General features: G+C 40.5%; 1 protein-coding gene across 4 annotated transcripts in view; it reads left to right on the forward strand.

The window, feature by feature from the left end:
- The window catches only part of EXOC4 (exocyst complex component 4), a 1,166,755-nt gene that overhangs the window by 247,867 nt on the left and 897,818 nt on the right, over window positions 1-21,070 (forward strand). For all 4 annotated transcript variants that reach the window (XM_069087253.1, XM_069087255.1, XM_069087256.1 and 1 more), the window contains exon 2: window positions 12,754-12,847. In XM_069087253.1, the coding sequence (XP_068943354.1) occupies window positions 12,762-12,847 (86 nt within the window). In that variant the 5' untranslated portion in view covers window positions 12,754-12,761. The remainder of the gene's footprint in view (window positions 1-12,753; window positions 12,848-21,070) is intronic.

Raw genomic sequence — 21,070 nt, forward strand, 5'->3', positions numbered from 1 at the left:
ACAGAGACAGAGAGAGAGAGACAGAGACAGACAGAGAGACAGAGACAAATAGGAGCTCACCACACATTGGGAGCGGGACAAATGATATCGGAACTCCCTGTACCTCTCTTCTCTGTTCTTCTCCTCTCCTCTCCTCTCCTCTCCTCCCCCTCCTCTCCTCTCCCTCTCTTCTCCCCTTACAAACGCACTCCTCCACTACTACTGTTTCTGCTAGTCTTGTTCTCTATACTTGTGGTTGGTTATTGCCTTGATCATACTATGATCATTCAGAGGGATTGACATCTGCTTAATCTAGGTGGCACATTTGTTCCATTTCCTTTTTTCTACTTTCCTATAAAACTTCAAAGGCTCTGAGCCTCTAGGCCAGCCCTCAGAAGTAGTTTTCAAAGTTTGGGGAAGGGCAAGTTGCCAAAGACTATTATGCCGGCTGCTTCAGCTCTTCAGAGTCAATACTGAGCTCCAAGGAGGCAAGTGAAGCACATATATCATCAGGATCCCTTGTGTGCTAGATTGATTTATCTACTACCAATTAACCCCATATTTAGATCAACTGAGCATAAAGCTATGTCTTCGTACCTTGAAACCTAGGACTAGACTAACAGAGACTTAGTGGAGGAGGATGTGTCTGGATATAGAGGGGGAGAGAGAGAGAGACAGAGACAGAGAGACAGACAGAGACAGAGAGAGACAGAGAGACAGAGAGACAGAGACAGAGAGAGACAGAGAGAGAGAGACAGAGACAGAGACAGAGAGACAGAGACAGAGAGAGAGAGACAGAGACAGACAGAGAGACAGAGACAGACAGAGAGACAAAGAGAGACAGACAGAGAGAGAGAGACAGAGAGACAGACAGACAGACAGAGAGACAGACAGAGACAGAGCGACAGAGACAAGATGTACATAAAAAATCTAGACCATTTGTCCCGCTCCCAATGTGTGGTGAGCTCATATTGAAGGAGAACTCTGTGTGAGAATCTGTGCTCTTGTGTAGTCCATCTTCTCTCCCCCCACCCCAACTCCCAATCAGCAAGAGAGAGCAACATGGAGTCATGAAAAGAAGCTGACAACAGATATGGTCTCAAAAAAAAAAAAAAGGAAGATGTGGTTTCCTATCACTTATCTGTAGAGACATTGGTTCTATTTGGGGAAGGAAGTCCCTCTGAGGCACCCTTAGATAATGTGGCAAGCATGAGTGCACATGCTAGTACAGGTATGATTTTAGAGTTCTTGGATATTGGTAATTTGCATGGGATATTCAACATTAAAGCGTCTTATCCACATTTGATTGACAAATTAACCACTCAAATTCCAGTGGATGACTAAGGGTTTGTAGGATTCCATTGCAGGGCTGGGATGAAGCTTCTACTGGCTAAGGTGAGAAGGTCTTAGCCACAAGTTAAATGAAAAGTCCCTGTGGTTCTCAGGACACAGCTACAAAGCATAGGGGTGATGCATTTTCTTTCATGTTATTTCCATTGATGAAACCACATCTCTCTCTGATGTTGGACTATTTGAAAATGCCAAGGATTTTGATAGCCAGGTATTTTTTCCCTTAGGTCTTCAGTATCTGTGTCTGCTAAGGAAATTGGGGCCACTGCACTCTTAGGCAGCTGTCCCATTTCATCCTCACAATGATTGCTCCTTTGGATGATGTCTGTGGGGACCAGGCTGGGATCTGAAAGGTGCCACAAGTCCCCCGACCCCACTGTGACCTCTGAGTTTGGAAGGGAGGGGTGGAGGTAGAGTCAGTAGTTTGAGTGTCTAGTGCACGGCTCCCACTCTGCTAAGGGATTTATAGAAATTATTTCATTGTATCTTCATAGCAATGTTGGAAGGTAGGTAAACAGAGGTTAAGTTACCTGCCCAAAGTCATACTAAGTGTCTGAGGCTAGATTTGAATTCAGATCTCCCTCACTCTAAGTCCAGCATGGCATCCACTGTGCCACCTAACTGCTTACATAATAATAGCTAATAGTAGCCGACTAACATAATGCCTACTATGTGCCAGGCACTGTGCTATGTGCTTTGCAGATATTATTTCATTTTATCCTCCCAACAACCCTTGATGGTAGGTATTGTTATTTCCATTTTATAGTTGGGGAAACTGAGGCAAACAGAGGTTAAGTGACTTGTCCAAGGTCATACAGCTAATAAGTGTCTGAGGCCACATTTGAACCCATATCTTCCCAACTCCAGGTCCAGCATTTTACATACATTATCTCACTTGAGCCAACCTTGTGAGGTAGGTGCTATTATCATCATTCTCCCCCCCCCCTTAATTTTAAAAACATCTAAGGACTCTGAAACTCAGAGAATTTCTGTTCAACACCGTATCTACTACACCACACTGCCTTTCACTTGCCACTCATGTGATCTTGAGCAAGTCTCTTTATCTTCTCAGGTTTCAGTTTATTCATTTATAAAGTGAGAGAGTTTGACTGGATGTCTCAAGATCCTTCCATCTTTAAATCTATGTTCCAGCTTTGGTTCTACTTTAATTAAAAGCCTTGATTCCTGGTCCAACTTTGAATCAATGTGGTACTGTCTTATTCTGCATTTGCTTCTTACTAGTTGGGACAATGGGTAGCTTAGGTAGTGCAGAGGATAGAGTGACGGACCTGGAGTCAGGAAGACTCAACTACCTGAGTTCAAATCTAGCCTCAGACATTTCCTAGCTGAGTGACCCTGGGAAAATCACTTAGCCCTGTTTGCCTCAGTTTCCTCATCTGTAAAGTGAGCTGGAGAAGGCAATGGCAAACTGTTATAGGAATGAAAATTTTTAAGATCTTCCCTGCCCCTAAGTTAAATGCACCTGGAGCCTGTGGTGGGAGGCTTGTTTCTCAGGAACGCCCACACCTTGGTGCTTTGTGATTGGGCAGTGGGTCAAGAGGGTTGTTACATTCTCTGAGCCAGGAGAACGCTATATAATCCTTGATGTGAGACTTTACTTTGGGGCTCACTTTGAGAAGTGTTGTGTAATTTGACCAGATGAGACTCTGGGCAGCTGTTGTTGAGAGCTCCCTGGCTTTGAAAACCCAGATGTTGATGCTTCCCTCTGTGATTTGGAATGGATGTAATGGCTGGACAGTTTGGAAGCCTGTCTGCTTGATCTTGTAACTTCTGTCTGTATACACTGAAGCTCGGGGTGCTGACCTTTTCCCCCTGAACTAGGTGAAAGATATATATAAAGTAAGCTTGTTAACCCATTTTGAGTTGCTTTCCTTTAGCAAAGCAGATCTAAGAACCTGTGCTGGCAGCCACCCTGGGGATGCTGGGGTGCTTGCTGCTACACAAACTACTCCAATATCTTTGCCAAGTAAACCCCAAATAGTGTCACGAAGACTGAAAATGACTGAAGAAGACTATAGGACTAACAGGTCCTTGTCACCTATTTCTTCTGGATGCTGAAAGGCTTTATGAGATAAAAGATACTTTAAGATTCAAGGTGAAAAGTGCTGTAAAATAATGAAGTGTTATTATCTGAGCACACAGCACACATTACCCTTTCAAAACTATTGCATTTAGACAGACTGCACAGAGTATGGCCCCCTGGGAACTTGCACTTTCAACAAGAAATGGTTTATTATGATAATGGAGTATTCAATTACTGGCACTGGGGGGTGGGGGAGTCTCTAAATTCATTGTATTAATTTAGAGTTTTTTGGAGGAAAATAATTAAAACTGTAGGACACCTATGGGTGCTACATAATGCAGATGATCTAGTGTGGTTATAATGGGAACATAATACATTTTATTTATACAGTGTCTAGCCACAAAGAGTATACTAAGTACTTTGCAGTAGGGCTCAGAAGCCAAAAAACAAACAAGATTAAAATCAGCAATAAACCAGATCACTAGATTCAATAGTGCAGCTCAGCAATAAATCCAATGTAAAAACTGATGTGATGGGCCAAAGGCCTTCCAGTACTTTCTCTAGAAAGATGCTCTATGGTGTTTTGGTTCAGATGTGGTGTGTGTGTGTGTGTGTGTGTGTGTGTGTGTGTGTGTGTGAGTGTGTGTGTGTGTGTTTTTCAGGGATATGGGTAGCAAAACAAAGTCTGGTTCTGTGTGTGGTGTGTGTGTTTGTGTGTGTGTGGTTCAGGGATATGGGGAGCAAAACAAAGTCTGATTCTGTATATGGGGTGTGTGTGTGTATTTGTGTGTGTGAGTGTGTGAGTGTATGTAGAAAAAAAGGATAAAACTGAGGAAACATTCAGTAATCTGGTTAGAATAACTGTGATCATTCATTTATCTCTACTAGGTGTTTTCTTCTCAAAAGCATGTGACCTCCCAGAGGACAAGGGACTTTTTAATTTCTGTTTTTGTATGCTTGGTACCTCACCCAGTGCCTGTTGCATACTAAGGACACAGTTGATGTTTGGTGAATTGAATTTTAGAATGTTAAAGCTGGAGGAGACCTCATTATCATGTAATACTATTTGTTTGGTGAAGTCATGTGTTCCCCATCGATGTCTTTCCATATAGGCTCGCTATGTGTATACGTTCTTTTTTACTGATATGTGTATTTGTGAGTGTGTCCCAGGTTCATGTGGGAAATATTTTATTGCTGCTTTTATTACCATGCTGTTTCATTAAGTACTTAAAAAACCTAAAAACCAAAGCACCACTTAATTCTATTCTCTGACTGCTAGTAGAGGTAGACATGTTGATAGGGGCTTGTAAACTATGATATGGAGAGAAGGTAGACCCAGAATTCATTGAGCCTAGGGTAACCTTGGGGGATCCATGTGCAAGTTCATGACCTTGTTGGTCATGTATAACATGGCACCTCAGTATCCCGGGAAGTTAACATACCACATTTTAACCATTCGGGCACTGCTGGACATTTAGGTTGTTAATATTTGTTTATGTCTTCTTTTCCAGTCAAAACTTTAGGTTGCTGCCAACCTATTTTTAGATTTCCTTTTGTATCTTCTCTAGGATAGTATGGTGCACATAATGGGGCCACAATAGAAGGTTGCTATGCTAATACTAGGTATTTTTTTTTTAAAACAAAAATTCATTTCCATAGTAAAGGAACATGCACAAATTTCTTTATTGCTTCTTTTTTTTTATTGCTTATTTTTGGAGGACAATTGGGGTTTAAGAAACTTACCCAAGGTTACATGGCTAGTTTTTTTTTTGTGTGGGTGTTAATTGTCTGAGGCTGGAACTGAACGCGGGTCCTCCTGACTCCGGGGCTGACGCTTTACTCACTGCACCACCTAGCCACCCCTCTTTATTGCTTCTACCCTGAAGATTTTTATGATTCTAAGTATCTGGAAGAAAATGAAGTCATGTCAGAACTAGGGTAAGATGAAAGTTTTGAATAGATATATCTAATCTAAGAGTCTATAGGTAAAGACATATCCTGGATCCAGAGGTGTGTTAGTATGTGTGTGTATGTATGTATACATACACACATATGTATATTACATTTAAATATATCCATATACAATCATACACATAGAAATATATGTGTGTATGTGCCTGTTAGATCTAGACTATATCTACATATGTCTTCATCTATATCTATTCTTTTAAAAAACATTTATTTTATTTTGTTTTTTAATTTATAGAATACATTTTATGTATTTTTAATTTATGGAATAAAACAAGCATTTCTATAACAGTATGATTTTTAAAAAAGATGATTGCACAAGAAACTGCAAATCTATTATATGCAACTTGCTATTCCTTTTAAATATATCATATAGTTAAATAAATTTTTTCTCTTTTTCTTCCATCCTAGGGATGGCTACCATTGCCTACAAATATGTATATATATATGTGTGTGTGTGTGTGTATGTGTGTGTGTGTGTGTGTGTGTGTGTGTGTGTGTGTGTAAAACCACTCTATACATTCTTCTATTTATCAGTTCTTTCTCAGGATGCAGATAGCATCTTCCTTCATATGCCCTTTGTAGTTAATTTGGGAATTTATAATAGTCAAAATGTCTTTTAAAAACAATGTTTTATCTTTTTTTTTCTTGCTTTTTGGAGGGGAGAAGGCAGGGCAATTGGGGTTAAGTGACTTGCCCAAGGTCACACAGCTGACAAGTGTTAAGAGTCTGAGACCAAATTTGAACTTAGGTCCTCCCGACTCCAGGGCCTGTGCTCTATTCACTGAACCACCTAGCCGTTCCTGGCCATATCTATTCTTAAAAGTACAAATCTGACTATGTCATGCTTCTTCTCAAGAAACTTTAATTTAATACCTCTAGGATAAAATATAAACAAACTCCTCTGTCATTTAAGCCCTTCACAAGTGGATTCCAATTTATTTTTCTAGACTGATTACATTTTACTGTCTTTCACAAACACCCATGACCTAGATAAACTGGCCTATTTGGTGTTCCCTGTTCCTAGAATTCTAGTTCCTTCCTCACTGCTTTTGTCCAGGCTGTGCCCCATGCTTGCAATGCTTTCCTTCTTTATTTCTTCCTTTTGCAAACTTTATATCCTTTCAAGGCTCAGCTCTGGTAAAATAGCAGAAAGAAGACTCCTAAAATGCACTCTAGTTTAAATCTTCCCTAACATTCTCTGCTGTTTCATTTTTATTTTCCCCCCTTCAGCAGGGCATGGAAGAATGTTTCTTTGTAATTCTCTATTAGATGCATTATAGCTGCAGATATTTTTTTTTCTCTTAGCATTTTACATTGTTTTTCCAGTCTTGAAATGAGAACGCAAAGTGCCTTAGTTAAATGGATTTGATGTCAACTTTCTGAAAAGTATGTTGTAATCCCCGATGAGTTAGGTTAGAATGTTCTCTTACTATATATACTGTGTCTAGGCCACTCATGACAGGGTTAGCTTTATATGAAATTCTGAAGTAGATGAAGCTTGTTTTCAGAGACTATTGCTTCCTATTCTGATACTTCTTGACTTTGATGAAATATTCCCTCTTAACTGTACAGGGTCCTCATTGTGGTCCTCCAACCTGCTCAAGTACCACCTTCTACATGAAGCCTTTCTTGATCACCCAGGTCACTAGGACTCTTCCTTTCAAAATTAGCTTGTATTTATTTTGTATATTTCCATATAGGTTTATAATAATAATAAAAATAGCTAGCATTTATATGCTAGAGACAGCTAGGTGGTATAGCTGATAACGCAAAACTTGGAAGCAGGAAGATATGACTTCAAATCCTGCCTCAGACATTGATTAGCTGTGTGACCCTGGTCAAGTCATTTAACCTATGTATGCCTCAGTTTCCCCATATGTAAAATAAACATAATCCTAACAAATACCTCTCAGGGAGGTTATGAGACAATATTTATGAAGTACTTTGTAAACCTTAAATGGTAGCTGTTGTTATATAGCATTGTAAGGTCTGCAAAGCATTTTACATATACTGACTCATTTGATCCTCACAATAGCATTGTCAAGGAGGTAGACTTGTTCTATTCATTTTACAGATTTGGAAACTGAGGCAGATAGAGGTTAAGGGCAAGCCACACAGTCAGTAAGTATCCAACTAAAAATTTGAATTCATATATTTCCTGATTTCAAGTCCTGTGATCTACCTCTTGTGCCCTCTAGCTAGCTGCCCTATCTATCTAGCTTATCTATCTCTTCTTGGACAGTGCTAACTCCCTGAGGTCACAGAGGTTATGTCTTGGTATCTCCAAGAGAAAGCACTGAGTCATAATAAAATTACAAGCTATTGGAATGGGTGTCATACTACTCTGTTAACAATGCCCTCTGCTCAGAGTCATATAACTACCCATCACCATCCAGTTCAGGAAAATTAAGAGCCTAAACAGAGTAGATGAAATAAGAGATAAAACTGAGAACCTGGTAAAATATAAAGATTCACTTAAAGCAAACTGCATAAACGTGACAGAAACAACATTAATTTTTCCAATTATTTTGAAAAGATGAGCATATTGAGAATGAAATTTCAAAATATCCTTTTGAATTTAATAACATATGTTCTAATTTAAGATACTTTAAATTCATGAATGATTGGTTGAACTTTGAAGGAATTTTATTATTATTACTCCTCATTATTGGGGTAGCTAAGTGGCACAGTGGACAAAGTGGCCAGCCTGGAGTTAGGAAGACTTATCTCTGTAAGTTCAAATCTGGCCTCAGACATTTACTAGCTGTACAACCCTGGGCAAGTCATTTAACTCTGCCTCAGTTTCCTCATTTGTAAAATGAGCTAGAGAAGGAAATGACAAACTACTCCAGTATGTTTGCCAAGAAAACCCCAAATAGGGACATAAAGAGGTGGACACACCTGAACAAGGGCAACAATTCTTACTCTATTATCTCATTCTCCTGTTTATTTGTTTTTGCTATCGTTCCCATAGAAATAGTACCAGTGCTATTCATATGGGGTCATAGCTTTAGAGCTGGGTGGGATCTTAGAGTTCATTAAGAAACAGAGGCAGAGGAAGGTTAAATGACTTATCCAGGACCACACAACTGGTAACGTGTTCTATGATTTGAACCAAATTATCTTTACCCCAAGTCCAGTGCATCATGCACTCTACCACCTATTATTACTGTTTTACACTTAATGTTTTGGAGACTGCTGCCTAGGTGTATGAACTAGCTGCTTTTTGTATTTTAGTGAAAGTGGTGAGATCTAAGTTTATCTTCTCAAGATTACTGAAGACATCTTTGAGATACATCCAATAGCCAACAGGACTGTGATAAGATACTTTCTCCTAGGCCCAAATGCCTTTGGTTCCTTAACTTTTTATGGAACAGTGCTATTTTGGAGCCACTCTGGGCAATGTGTTTAGTAGATCTTGCTGTACCAAGTACTTATAATCTCTGGGCAATGTAGAAGGAAAAATATTCACAATATAGAGGCTTAGCCAAAGAAATCATCAAGAAAAGAATTTTCATACCAGGGGCTCCACCTCCTCCCTCTAATTCTCCTGTCTGTAGTCCAGACCCAGTATGGTTTATTTGTTGAATTCTAAAGGATATTTTGAAATCTGTATTTGTAGCTATGTCTCAAGGTAAAAAAAAAACAACCAAAACAACCCTGGGAATTCTATCTAAGGATATGCAAGCAACCCATGAATACAGAATTGTGTGTCATTTATATCCCTAGAATAGGGTTCCCCACCCCTGCCTAGATTGTTACCTGTGGTACTGAGAGGTTGATTTCCTTCAGGGCCACACACCCAACATCTTTTACAGAGGGAAGATCATAGGACTTCCTGACTCCCCAAATGACCCTGTAATCATGACACCATGCATGAAGATGTCTTGACTTATGAGAAATTTCAACCATTGAAAACTGTTGTTGAAATGAGTCTGGGGGCTGGGATTCCAAAGTAATCAGTCCCTGATGGAGAGAGACAGGGTGAAAGAGGCTTCTTGAACTCTGACTATAGGGCTGATTCCTCTAGAGCAGTGTGGGGAACCTGAGGCCTTGAGGCCACTTGTGGCCTTCTAGGTCCTCGGGTGTGGCCATTTGCCTGAGTCCAAGTTTTATAGAACAAATCCTTTTATTATGGGAATTAGTTCTGTGAATTCTGGATTCAGTCAAAGGACCATACTTGAGGACCTAGAGGCCCACATGTGGTCTTGGGGCTTCAGGTTTCCCACCCTTGCCCTAGAGCCTTTCTTCAGAATACTCTCCTCTGACAGTATTCGCAGCTCAGATAGATACCTAGCAAAGAACAATTTGATACAGATCCCAAAGAGGCCACTGAACTGCTTGGCTGGCTTCACTTACACACTTCATTTATCTACAATAATAAGAATATCAATACTGTAGATTTATCTCCAGCTTTTCATCTGAGGAGGTCAAAGCGTTTTAATTTAATTGTATATTCCCCTGATTTTTAAGACCCACTGGGTGTATTTACAAATGTAATAACAAGAACTCAGCTCTGTCCCAGTTCACAACTGAGTAGAAAACATCAAATCAAATCTGCACATGCACTAGTTCCTGGCCTGACTACACAAGTGCCCCAAATGACTTAGCTCTGGGTTCAAGGACCTACATTCATTCTAAATTCAACACGCATTTATTGATCGATCACATATTGCGTGCTGTTTGGCATAACAAGTAGAGATCCGGCCTTGGAGTTGGGAGGCCCCAGGTTCAAGTCCATCCTCTGACATCTACTTAAGTGATTGTAGACAGGTCAATTAACCTCTCAGTGCTCCAGGCAGCTCTCTAATATGAAGAATTGCCGAGGAATTGTGTATTTATGCTAGTTTCCTAACACAATGAAATCACAGAACGCTTTTCCTAGACCTCTGGAAAACAAAAATAGAAACAAACCAAAAGTCACTTATAGCTCTAAACTTGATGGCTTCTCTGGTGAGCCACTGCCTACCTCCATGTCCTGTCTTTGCTTGCTGCTCCCTACTCATTGAAGTAGATAAGGTTTTTTTTTTTTTGGTCTTTATTAATTTGTTTGTTTACTTTTAGTTTACGAGATTCAGTTCCCCAATTCCTTGAGTTTCAAATTTTCTCCCCCTCCCTCCCCTCACCCCCCATCATGGCGGCATACAATCTAGTATAGGATCTGCAAATATTTTCACATTAGACACTCAGGTTGTAAAGAAGTATTGTAACCCCTGGAAAGAACAATGGGAAAGATGAAATAAAATGAAACAAGAAAAAGACAGAGAGCAGGTAGTTTGCTTCGATCTGCATTCAAACTCTGTTCTTTCTAATTCTTTCTCTGAATGTAGACATCTCTCTCCATCATGAGTCTTTTGGAGTTAACTTATAACCCTGCACTGCTGAGAAGAGTACAGTCTTTCAAAGTTGTTCGTCACACGTACAGTATGTCTGTAATTGTGTACAAATTTCTCCTGGTTCTACTCTTCTCACTCAGCATCAGTTAGTATAAGCTTCTCCAGGTAAATATGAAGTCCATCTGCTCCTAGTTTATTATAGTACAACTGAAGTAGATAAGATTTTACTTGTCCCTCCACAGTTTCCAATCTTCTGCTGTTTCATAGGGATTGCCCAAATGCCCAGTCGGGCTTTCTGGTCCACTAGTTTCTAGGAGAAAGGGAAAACAAGTCTCTAGGCCTCTCTAATCTTTGATGACTAAACCTCCAGAATCCTCTTCTCCCTGGTTTTGGCCTCCTAGGTTTGAATGAAGATAGAGGTAGAGAGTTTAATGCCCTTCTGAATGCTGGGATGAGAAAAGGATCAGTGCAAGCACACTGGGGGAGCAAAGGCTGAAAAGCCCCGGGCATTTTCGGTTGAAGTTTTAATTTAGAGTTATTGATTCAAGGTAGAATACTCACTGAATCATCTACGTGGCCTGCTGCTTTGTTCCTTGCCTGCCTTCAATTAAAAGAAAAATTGCAGTCTTTGGAGAATGCTGATTCATAATACTGGGATGCCTGAAACAATTTGATTTCCCCTCTTCTCAGAAGTTCTTTAATCTTCGCAGTTATGAGTTTCTTTTACATTTCTTGGCATGATCTTTTTTTTTCAACTTCTCCCTCTTCATCTTTTCTCTCACTTTTCTGTCCTTTATATTTCTTCCCCTGACTTTTTTTTTTATGTTTCCATATTTGACATAGTGAATGAATCTGTTGTGTGAGACCTAGGAGAGCTTATAAACTAAAATTATTAAATCAAGTAATGTAAAAAAAAACTATATGGAAAAATCTAACCAGATTAATTATTATTATTTTTAATCTCTTATACTTCATTCTGACAGAGCAAAGGGCTGTTTTAAAGTTCTAGACAGTTACATTACATCCTCTCTTACCCAGCTATCTATGTGTTTTTGGCTTTATCTGGAGACTCTGGAACATTGTCATAAAACAAATGTGTAAATTAAACAACAAAAAAAGCAGAATTAAAATATAATTTTAATATCCCGAAGAGAAATTTGCATTTTTATTAAATTTTATGCACTCTTCGGTTTTAGACACAATTGCCTTGAGTTAAAATGTCTTAAATTTTCAATAATCAAACTTCTAGAAAACAGGATTCTGACTTTAGGGAGATACCAAAACTTTTGTCTCCCATGGGTTTTTTTCCCTTTGAGAATTCCTAGGGCACTTGTATAATGATTTTTAAAACTCCACAAAGACCTAAAAAATCAAGTGGGGAGAGAATCTGGAACTCAAAGTTTTAAAAACAAATGTTAAAAAACTGCTACATGCAACTGGGAAAAAAGATATGCAGGCAATGGGGTATAGAAATCCATCTTGCCCTACAAGAAAGTAAGGGGTAAGGAGGTAAGGGGGTAAGGGGAGGGATACATAGGGATGTATGGGAAGGAGTAATAAGTATGTTTGCCATGGTTGGGGGGAGGGGAGAGATGGGGAGAAAATTTGGAACTCAAAATCTTGTGGAAATGAATGTTGAAAACTAAAAATAAGTAAATTCTGGAAAAAGAAAAAAATGAAGTGAAAAACACTAAGATAGAGTATAATGAAAAAAAATTAAGACTGGACTAAAAATAAATGTAGAACAATGATCAGGTGCTTTATGAAACTGTCAGTGATTTAATTTTCCCATGCTACCAGCGCGTACCAGAACGAAATGAGCTTGACAGCGGAAATTCACGGTTCATTGACAGAACTACCAGTACCAAGATGCTTTGCGGAAAAGTGCTCGCCCCGCCACAAGAAGATTGAGATCTCCGATCCCGCCCTCTCACTTTCACTATTGGATTTTTGACTGTACGGCAACGCCCCTTCTCTCATGTGATTGGTGAAAATATCTAACGGCTTCGCTCTCAGTGGTTGAGTGTCCTTTTTCCGCTTCTTCCCTCCTCCTCACCTCTTGCCCTCCGCCCCATACCAAGATGGCGGCAGAAGCAGCTGGTGGGAAGTACAGGAGCACAGTCAGCAAAAGCAAAGACCCCTCGGGGCTGCTCATCTCCGTGATCAGGTGAGGGAGGGCAGAGGCAGAAGGCCGCACTCAGGGGCCGGGGGCCGGGATGTCTGGACCCTGGCTAAGGGACATGGGAAGGGCTGTCAGTGGTTCTCATTCTCTGGACCCTTCCCTCGCCTCCCTCCCCGCCTCTGATGGGAAGCCCGTCTCAGGGAAGGCGCCCTCCGCCTCCCCCAAACCCCACGGTTGTCAGGGGTCCCCTCGGAGGTCCCTTGGCCTCCCAGGCGACCTCAGCCCCCAGCAAGGCTAGCTGGGAACACGGGACAGAAAACCAAGGGGTTTCCATCCATCCATTCATCCATCCATCCAAACATGTATCTGGGGCCCTGAACGCCGAGCTGCAGGAGTGGAGCTCAGGGAGGGTGGTCTGCAACCCCTGCCTGAGTTTTGGGGGTTGTCAGACTTGTAGCAGCTGCTCCGGCTCACCCCTCGGGCACCCAGGCCACAGGTTTGGGAGACAGGAACCCTTGGGGAGAGGAAGGTGTGAGCATACCCCTCTTCAGGAGTTGTGCTTCCTTCACGTCCTCTCTGGTCCCCTTTACCAACTCTCTACATTTGCTGCCCTGGGCCTGGGTTTGACTTCTTAGTGTTAGGCCTTGTGAGGAAAACAGCTATCAAGTTTAAATGAATTGGTTGGGAAGGGGATGGGGGTGCGGAGGAGAGAGAAGGAATCCTCACATCCAGGATCAAATGAGATAAAGTACCTAAAGTAATAGGCGCTGTTTCAGTGGCAGCTGTTAGGCTCATCCAGTCCATCATTTACTTTAGAGAAGGTAAATAGGCCGATAACATTTTGGCCTCTAGTCAGTTTAATTCCAAGCATCTCCTGCCCTAGAGTGATTTCGTTTTGTTTTTCTGCACTGCCTGGAGATTTTTGACATAACAAGAATTAAAAATAAAAACATGCTGAATAAAAAGTTTTTTGGAGCCCGTGGGAATTAACCTCACGTATTTTAAAATTCACTTGATAATTCTTTTTCGACATTAATATTTGAATTTGCACTAAGGTGTTCCAAATTTAAAGAAAAAAAAACCTGTAAAAATAAAACCCTGTTGTCATTCATATGAAATTAGAATTGCCCTAGTAGATGACACTGATGGATTAAATGCCCTACATTAATTTGCTCTTTTAAAAAATGTTTACTGAGTACCCATTATGTGCTTGGCACTTAGTGGCATCCATAGATAGATAAGACCAAGTCACTGGCCTTAAGAGATCATGAAATTAAACCCATTTATCCAATTTACTGAAATTTTCTGAACCTGTTTATGAAAGTAAGACTGAGGAAAACTGGGAGGAGGATCAAGATTTGTAACATTAAAGCATTTGCATCCTACCCTTACTATAGTTTATATAAATGTGGAGAAGCAGTCACCTTTAAGTTGCCATTGGTTTCTAATCTTTTTGCTATGATCTCGGGGTGCGAGGAGGTATGTGTGTGTGTGGGGCTGAAGACCTCAAATCCACTCCTTATATGTATGGTTCTTTTTTAAGACAATGAGAATAAAACATGTGTGCACTTGAAGAATTGCTGTGTTTGTGTTTGTCATAGCTAGGTTGGCATAATGCACGGTGACTGATTAAGGCAGAAGCACAATTGACCCATGCCACCTGTGAGTCCTTGGTTCTTTTGTTTAATAGAATGTTTTCATCATCTGCCAAGTGCCTTAGCACTTTATGCTGAGTATTATTGTTTAAAAAAAATCCAAGTAGTATCTGAGAATTTCTGATGGTTTTACATTATTATTGTGTATAAGTCAATAGTTGCCTTGTCAAAATAGATTCTAGAGAAGATGGTTTAAGACTAGTATAGGGTTTCTGTCTCCTGAAGAGGAGAAAATTAAATGTCTTGGGTATGATGGAAGGGTTTTTCATTTCCGTTTCTTCTCCCATATTTTGTTGCTCTCTTTTCTTTATTAAGGCACTGGGTAAGAAATAGAAGTTAGGAAAATGGCTATTTGAATCTCTAGGGCCCTGAACTTGATGGTGAGATGAAGTCACAGTTCCATCCCATAATCTGAGATTCATTGATTTTTGTGGAATCTCAAAGTTGGAAAAGACTTCATGGATCCCTTACTAATTCATTTATTACACAAGAAGCATTTATTGAGTGCTTACTATATGCAAGGCAATGTATTCGGCATTGATGTTTCATTCAATTTCATCTACCAGCACTGATGTTTCAGTTCCAATGACCTGTATTTTCCACCCATGCTTAGCTGTCCCTCTTTTCTATCTAACAAAAATCTTTTTTTAATCAGTTCATATCCCATGATTGCCCTAAGTGTGAGGCTAGAAGTTTTGATAATTGAGAAGGACTTTGAATGAGAGGCAGAGAAACAATCCTCTGTTTGCCACCTCAGATACTGCCATACTCAGATACTGGCTACTTTTATGCTGGTAAGAACATAATATCACTATTGTGAAACTGATTGCCATTCCACTTCTTAGGACCCTACCCTTGCCTATTGGGCAAAGGCAACTACGGGAAACTGTTCATGTAGGATGGAGAAGGGTAGGATATGGTAGCATACAGATTCACACTGAATGTGAGGGAGCTGGTAATAATTCCCTGCCTATCTGCTCAGAAATCCCTGAGTGGTATCCAGCTTTGGGCCTGGGAATTTGATGACTTTGATTTCTTTGCCATTGTGTGTTACTGACTGTTCTTTCTTGTATCTCTGTCCACTTTAGACCAAAGGGGCAATGCTTTCTGTCCAAAGGTAAGGATGGAAAGGGAGTACATGCATATATGGTGTTATACTGGGTGATTATGTTATGAACTGGGGATGAGGATCAAACCTTTACCTCATTCTCTAGCAGTGTGGGTCAGGTTGGTGGTTTAATGTTCTTGTCCTCCTGGCCTGGTGTCCTTAATTGTCTTTCCATTGCAATTATATTTGTTTCTTTCTTTTTTTTTTTTTAAAGCAATTGGGGTTAAGTAACTTGCTCAAGGTTACACGGCCAGTTATTATTTCTGGGTGTGGTGCTGAGTATCTGAGCCCAGATTTGATCCAGGTCATCCGGACACTGGAGCCGGTGCTCTTACTCGCTGAGCCACCTGGCCACCCCTAAGCAATTGGGGTTAAGTAACTTGCTCAAGGTTACACGGCCAGGTGTTTCTGGGTGGGTGCTAAGTGTCTGAGCCTGGGATTCGATCTCCAGGTCTTCTCAACACTGGAGCCGGTGCTCTTACTTGCTGTACTACCTGGCCGCCCCAATTATGTTTGTTTCTATCCCATACTGTAACTGGGGAAAAAGTCAACATCTGTGAATGAGAGAACTGTGACGTTAGTCACTTTGAAGAATAGGGAGAGAATGACAAGAGAGATATTTTTTAGGTATTTCTGGGGTAAAAGTTTTACTGCTCTAGTGAAATGCAGTCTGAATTATTGGTAGGACTCACTCCATTGGATGTATTCCATTGCTCCTTACTAACCCCAATAAAATTCCTTCACCCTCTCAATAACTGTTCTTCTTCTAAATTGTCTGCCGAAGGTTGTAGCTGAAGCACGTTGTGCATTAGGGTAGTTTCCCTGGTGGCCTTGTTAATAAGCTAAAAGAATATTAACTGAGCATGTTCATACTTGTTTATGCCATATTAACCATTACAAAACTAGTTATAGTATAAGGACTTTTCTTTTCTAGGTCTTCCACACAGATGGGAAGCTCTCATAAGAATAAGACAACATTCCAATTATCAGATTCTCATGCAGCATTGGGAGCATAGTGGCCAGGACTTTGGTACTGCTGGGATGAACTGAGTTAGTTTGTCTGGGGCAGGTAGTCCAAACTTGGAGAACATGGTTCCCCTATGGATTATGCGAAGCTTATCAAGGGGTTATGCAGAATATTTGGTAGCTACTTTATCCTCTCTGTAATCTTTATTTCTTATGTACATATGCTTGGTCAACTCTAGTTAATTTTCTTTTATATTGAAAAGGAGATACAGGAGAATTTTTCTTATGGGCCATATTCATGGCAAATTTTAGGATTTCTTTTCTCTCATATTGAATAGGATGTAGGGGAATGTTTATGGAAAGCCGGGGACCAAAAATGTTGGGAACTCCTGGTCTAGGTTGTAAAAATTGGTTATAGATTCATATCCACATGATATAGAAAGAAAAGGATTATAGAGAAGCATAGAAGGGCTTCATTTTGTCCCTGTGCTGAGGATAGATCTCTTAGATGTATCAGAAAGTAAACTCAGTATGCCGTAGAAGACTAAGGGCTTTATATGGAAGAAGTAGCGAGAGGGGTTGGGGCAGCTAAGTGCTTTAGTGTAAAGGAGTACCGGGCTGGGAGTCAGGAAGACCCTGGGCAAATCATTTAACCCCATGGCATCCTGGGCCAGCACCAGTCATCTGGATCTTTTTGTTGTCACTGGACTTCAGTGACTGGAGGAGAGAGTGAAGCTGGCGATTGTAAAGTTCTGCCCCACTCATACCCACTTCATGAGCAAGTCAAGACATCTCCCTTGTGATATCATTGGTCCTCTTTGAGAAGGAAGGATGAACAATAACAAGGATTCTACATGAAGTCTCTATACAGAAAGACTTCCAGAGGCAGGTGTTGTGAGTTAGACCTTGTGACACATTTCTTAAACATGTACCTCATTACAATTATGGTGGCCCGAGTTTAAAACTTACTCTTCCCAAGGAAGCTGTATTTGTGGGAAGGAGTGAACTAGGCTCATAGGAGAACGTTTTAGATTAACTGTCTTTTATCATGTTATCTGAGAGAAGTTGGTTTCTGCTACTATTTCTCCTCTTCATCATTTATTTATTTTCTTTTGAAGGAACTTGGACAGTTTACTTTTTGTTCTTGTTTGTTTTCATTTTTGATTTCTTGAAATATTGCTCTGGAAAGACAGGCTGTTAAAAAGCTCCTTGTGTTTTAAATTGGAGCTACTTGACTCCACATAAAACCCAAACACTGTGGCTTTCATTCTGTGGCCAATAATAACCCCAACTCAAGCCTATGTGGCTCATTGTTTAGATTTTGATGGCTTAGAAAAGAGTATAAATAACACTTGTTTTCTGTTCTGGCCTAAAACTTTGAGGATCTTCACCTCCCATGTTGATATCAATGTGATGGTAAATTGAGCATCTTTTGATCCAACTCTACCCGGTCCTCAGTCATTCAAAGACTTACAACCACCTGAGACCTGGGAAAGACCTTAATTTAGAAAGACCAAGGTCCCTAACTGTATCCTGGTCCTTTGTCAGTCGTCTTGACTTTTATTTTGCCAATGAACTCCCAAGACTGGAAGAGATTGAGGCTAACGACTTTGCACAACTCAGTCCCACTCATATCCAATTCACTTACAAATTAAGAAATCAAACTCTTGATGGCAGTAGTCCTTTTTGAAAACAAAAGATGAACAGCAACACTTAATCTCTATTTGTCTCATTTCCTCATATGTAAAATAGGGGCACACTGGAGAAGGAAATGGCAAATCACTCTAGTATTTTAGCCAAGAAAGTCCCAGTGGGGTGGCTAGGTGGCTCAGTGAATAGAGCACCAGCCCTGGAGTCAGGAGGTCCTGGGTTCAAATACGGCCTCAGACACTTAACACAAAAACTAGTCGTGTGACCTTGGGCAAGTCACTTAACCCCAATTGCCCTCCAAAAAGCAAAAAACAAAACAAAACAGAAAATCCCATGAACAAAAGCCATGTCAGACATGATTGAATATGAATTGATAGAGTCAGGCATGATTGAATGACTCAGCGACGACAACAAGAGGGGAAGACTGCCAAGCTAGATACCATGGAGCGTGACTTCAGTATAGGAAGGGGGAAATCAGGAGAAGTACCCACAAGTTCACAAGAAACAGAGTTCAATAAGGAAAACCCATTGCCTCGGATTCCTAACACCCAAGGTACAGTTATCCGTTCCATATTACAGATGTTAGGGGTGTAGCATCCCGCTGTCTAGAAAATTCATGTAAAATTTTTTGGCCCTCCGTTTGTACCAGAGAAGAAGCATGAATTATTGTGCTATTAAAAGATAAACTATGTTGATCTTATATGATACTATACATATGCTTTATGCATTTCTGTGTTGTCTGTCACTACAAAATTCCCCCCAAATTTTCATTTAATTTCTTATGCCGACCTGTGATATATCAAAACCATGACAGGGAAAGTTGAGATGTGGAAGAAGGCATAACTATAGGTAGCCAGCAAGACGGACCAGAATGCCTAATTGCTTGGAGACCTCATTAGAAGTTTTCAAAAAAGGTTGTATGGTCACTTGCCAATTATGTTGTGGAAAGGGTTCTTTTCTGGGTTTGGGTTGGACTAGATGTCCACTGAGGTTCCTCCTAAATCTGACATTTTGCTGTTCTCTGCAGGAAACAAATTTAAACCTCATGGGCATTGCTACAGCATGGTAGAGTGAAAGCAATGACTGGAATATGGCTCTGGAAGGACATAACTTATTTAAAAAAATAGTATAGGTAAAAGAAGGAGAAACATTGTATATTAAGAAGATATTCAAGAACCTGAGCGTGAAAACATGGTAGAGAGCATTTGGCTTAATGAAGGCAGAAATGAAAAGGACATTGCCATACAAACTACTCAGACAAAAAGGAAATAGATGAGTAATTCAGGAAATATCCCAAGCTTGGCATAGAGCCACAAAGTGGTAGTGATAGGGAGTTCTCTTACTGCCAAAAGCAGAGCAGCTAATAACTTCTTGATTTGACTTAATGGTAATTTCATCCTTAAGAAAGTGGAGAACTAACAAGGAGGAAACTTCTGGTCCTGATTCTCTCAACAGGATAAAATGTTGGGCCAAATCTAATTCCATTTAATAAAGAAAAGTAAAAAAATTCTTATGCTTGAGTTAAAAATAATCATCTTCCTGAGTACAAGATAGAAGAGGTATGTCTAAGCAGCAGTTGTCTTAAGAAGAACTGGGAGTTTTAGTGGCTTATACTTGATGAGACAACAGTGATATGGTGACCACAAAAGCTGCTTCAATTTTAGGCTTCACTAGGAGCAGCATAGAACACAAATTCTAAACCTGGGTGCCTGGGGATCTTGTTTTTTTCAATATTTTGATAACTGTTTTTCAATAGAATTGGTTTCCTTTGTAATCCTGTGTGTTTCATTTATTTATTTACTGTTTGTTTGTTTGTTTGTTTTGGAGGGGGAAGGCAGGGCAATTGGGGTTAAGTGACTTGCCCAAGGTCACACAACTGTCAAGTGTCTGAGGCCACATTTTAACTCAGGTCCTCCTGATTTCAGGGCCAGTGCTCTATATACCACACCATCTAGCTGCCCTTCTATGTGTTTTATTAATTTGAAAACCTCATTCTGAGAAGGAGTCCATATTGTTTCACCAGACTGCCAAAGAGATCCTGATGCTATAAAGGTTATGTCCTCTGGTCTTGAACTTAGGGAGGATATTGTATTTTGGCACAATACTGTGTCCAGTTTGGATTGCCTTAGTTTGGGATGTGCATTGCCAAGTTAGAGAGCATTCAGAGGAGCATGGTGATGATAATGAAGTGCTCTCCGTCACTGTTATTTGAGAATCATTTGAAGGAAGTTAGGGATATTTAGGTTGGAGCAGAGGAAGTTTGCAGGGGTGGGAGCTGGTTGGGTTTGTTCATACACACTTTGTCTTCAAGTATTTGAAGGGCTCTTGTATAGAACTAAGAGCAGAACTAAGGAGAACTGGGCGGAAGTTACAGAGAGTCAGGTTTAGGTTTAAGATGAAAACCAAAGCTGATTTTGATGGAGCAACTGTATCCATATGCCATATTCACAATGCCTATGGAGATTACAGATATGCTGATATAATTATCCATCACAAAATATATCATGCTTGCCATATGGGGGAATAAACTAGAAAATTTATTAAGATACCAAAAGACTGAGTCCCAAAACCAGAAAGTGAAAGCCATCAGAGTAGTTATGACATTGGCACAGGTAGATAAAGTAGAAAGCACCCACATTTTCAAGCCTTTAAAACAGAACAGGCTACCTCAGACAAAGGTCCTCCTCTCCCCACTCACAGCAACCACCCAGCGTCCGGGAAGTGCGCTCCCAGCAGCTCCGGCCCCTGGCAGTCCTCAGCAGGAGTCCTTAGCAGAAATTCTGGCTAACTCAAAAAGGGCTTCGCGCTGCCGCTGCCTCTGCTGCTGCTGCCGCCGTCGCCACCGCTGCCAGCCACTGCAGGAACTCTAGTTTGGCTTCCGCTTCCTCT

The sequence above is a fragment of the Petaurus breviceps genome, unplaced genomic scaffold (genome assembly GCF_028583685.1).
Source record: "Petaurus breviceps papuanus isolate PSGF00001 unplaced genomic scaffold, PetGlider_PUasm1.0 181, whole genome shotgun sequence".
Lineage (NCBI taxonomy): Eukaryota > Metazoa > Chordata > Mammalia > Diprotodontia > Petauridae > Petaurus > Petaurus breviceps.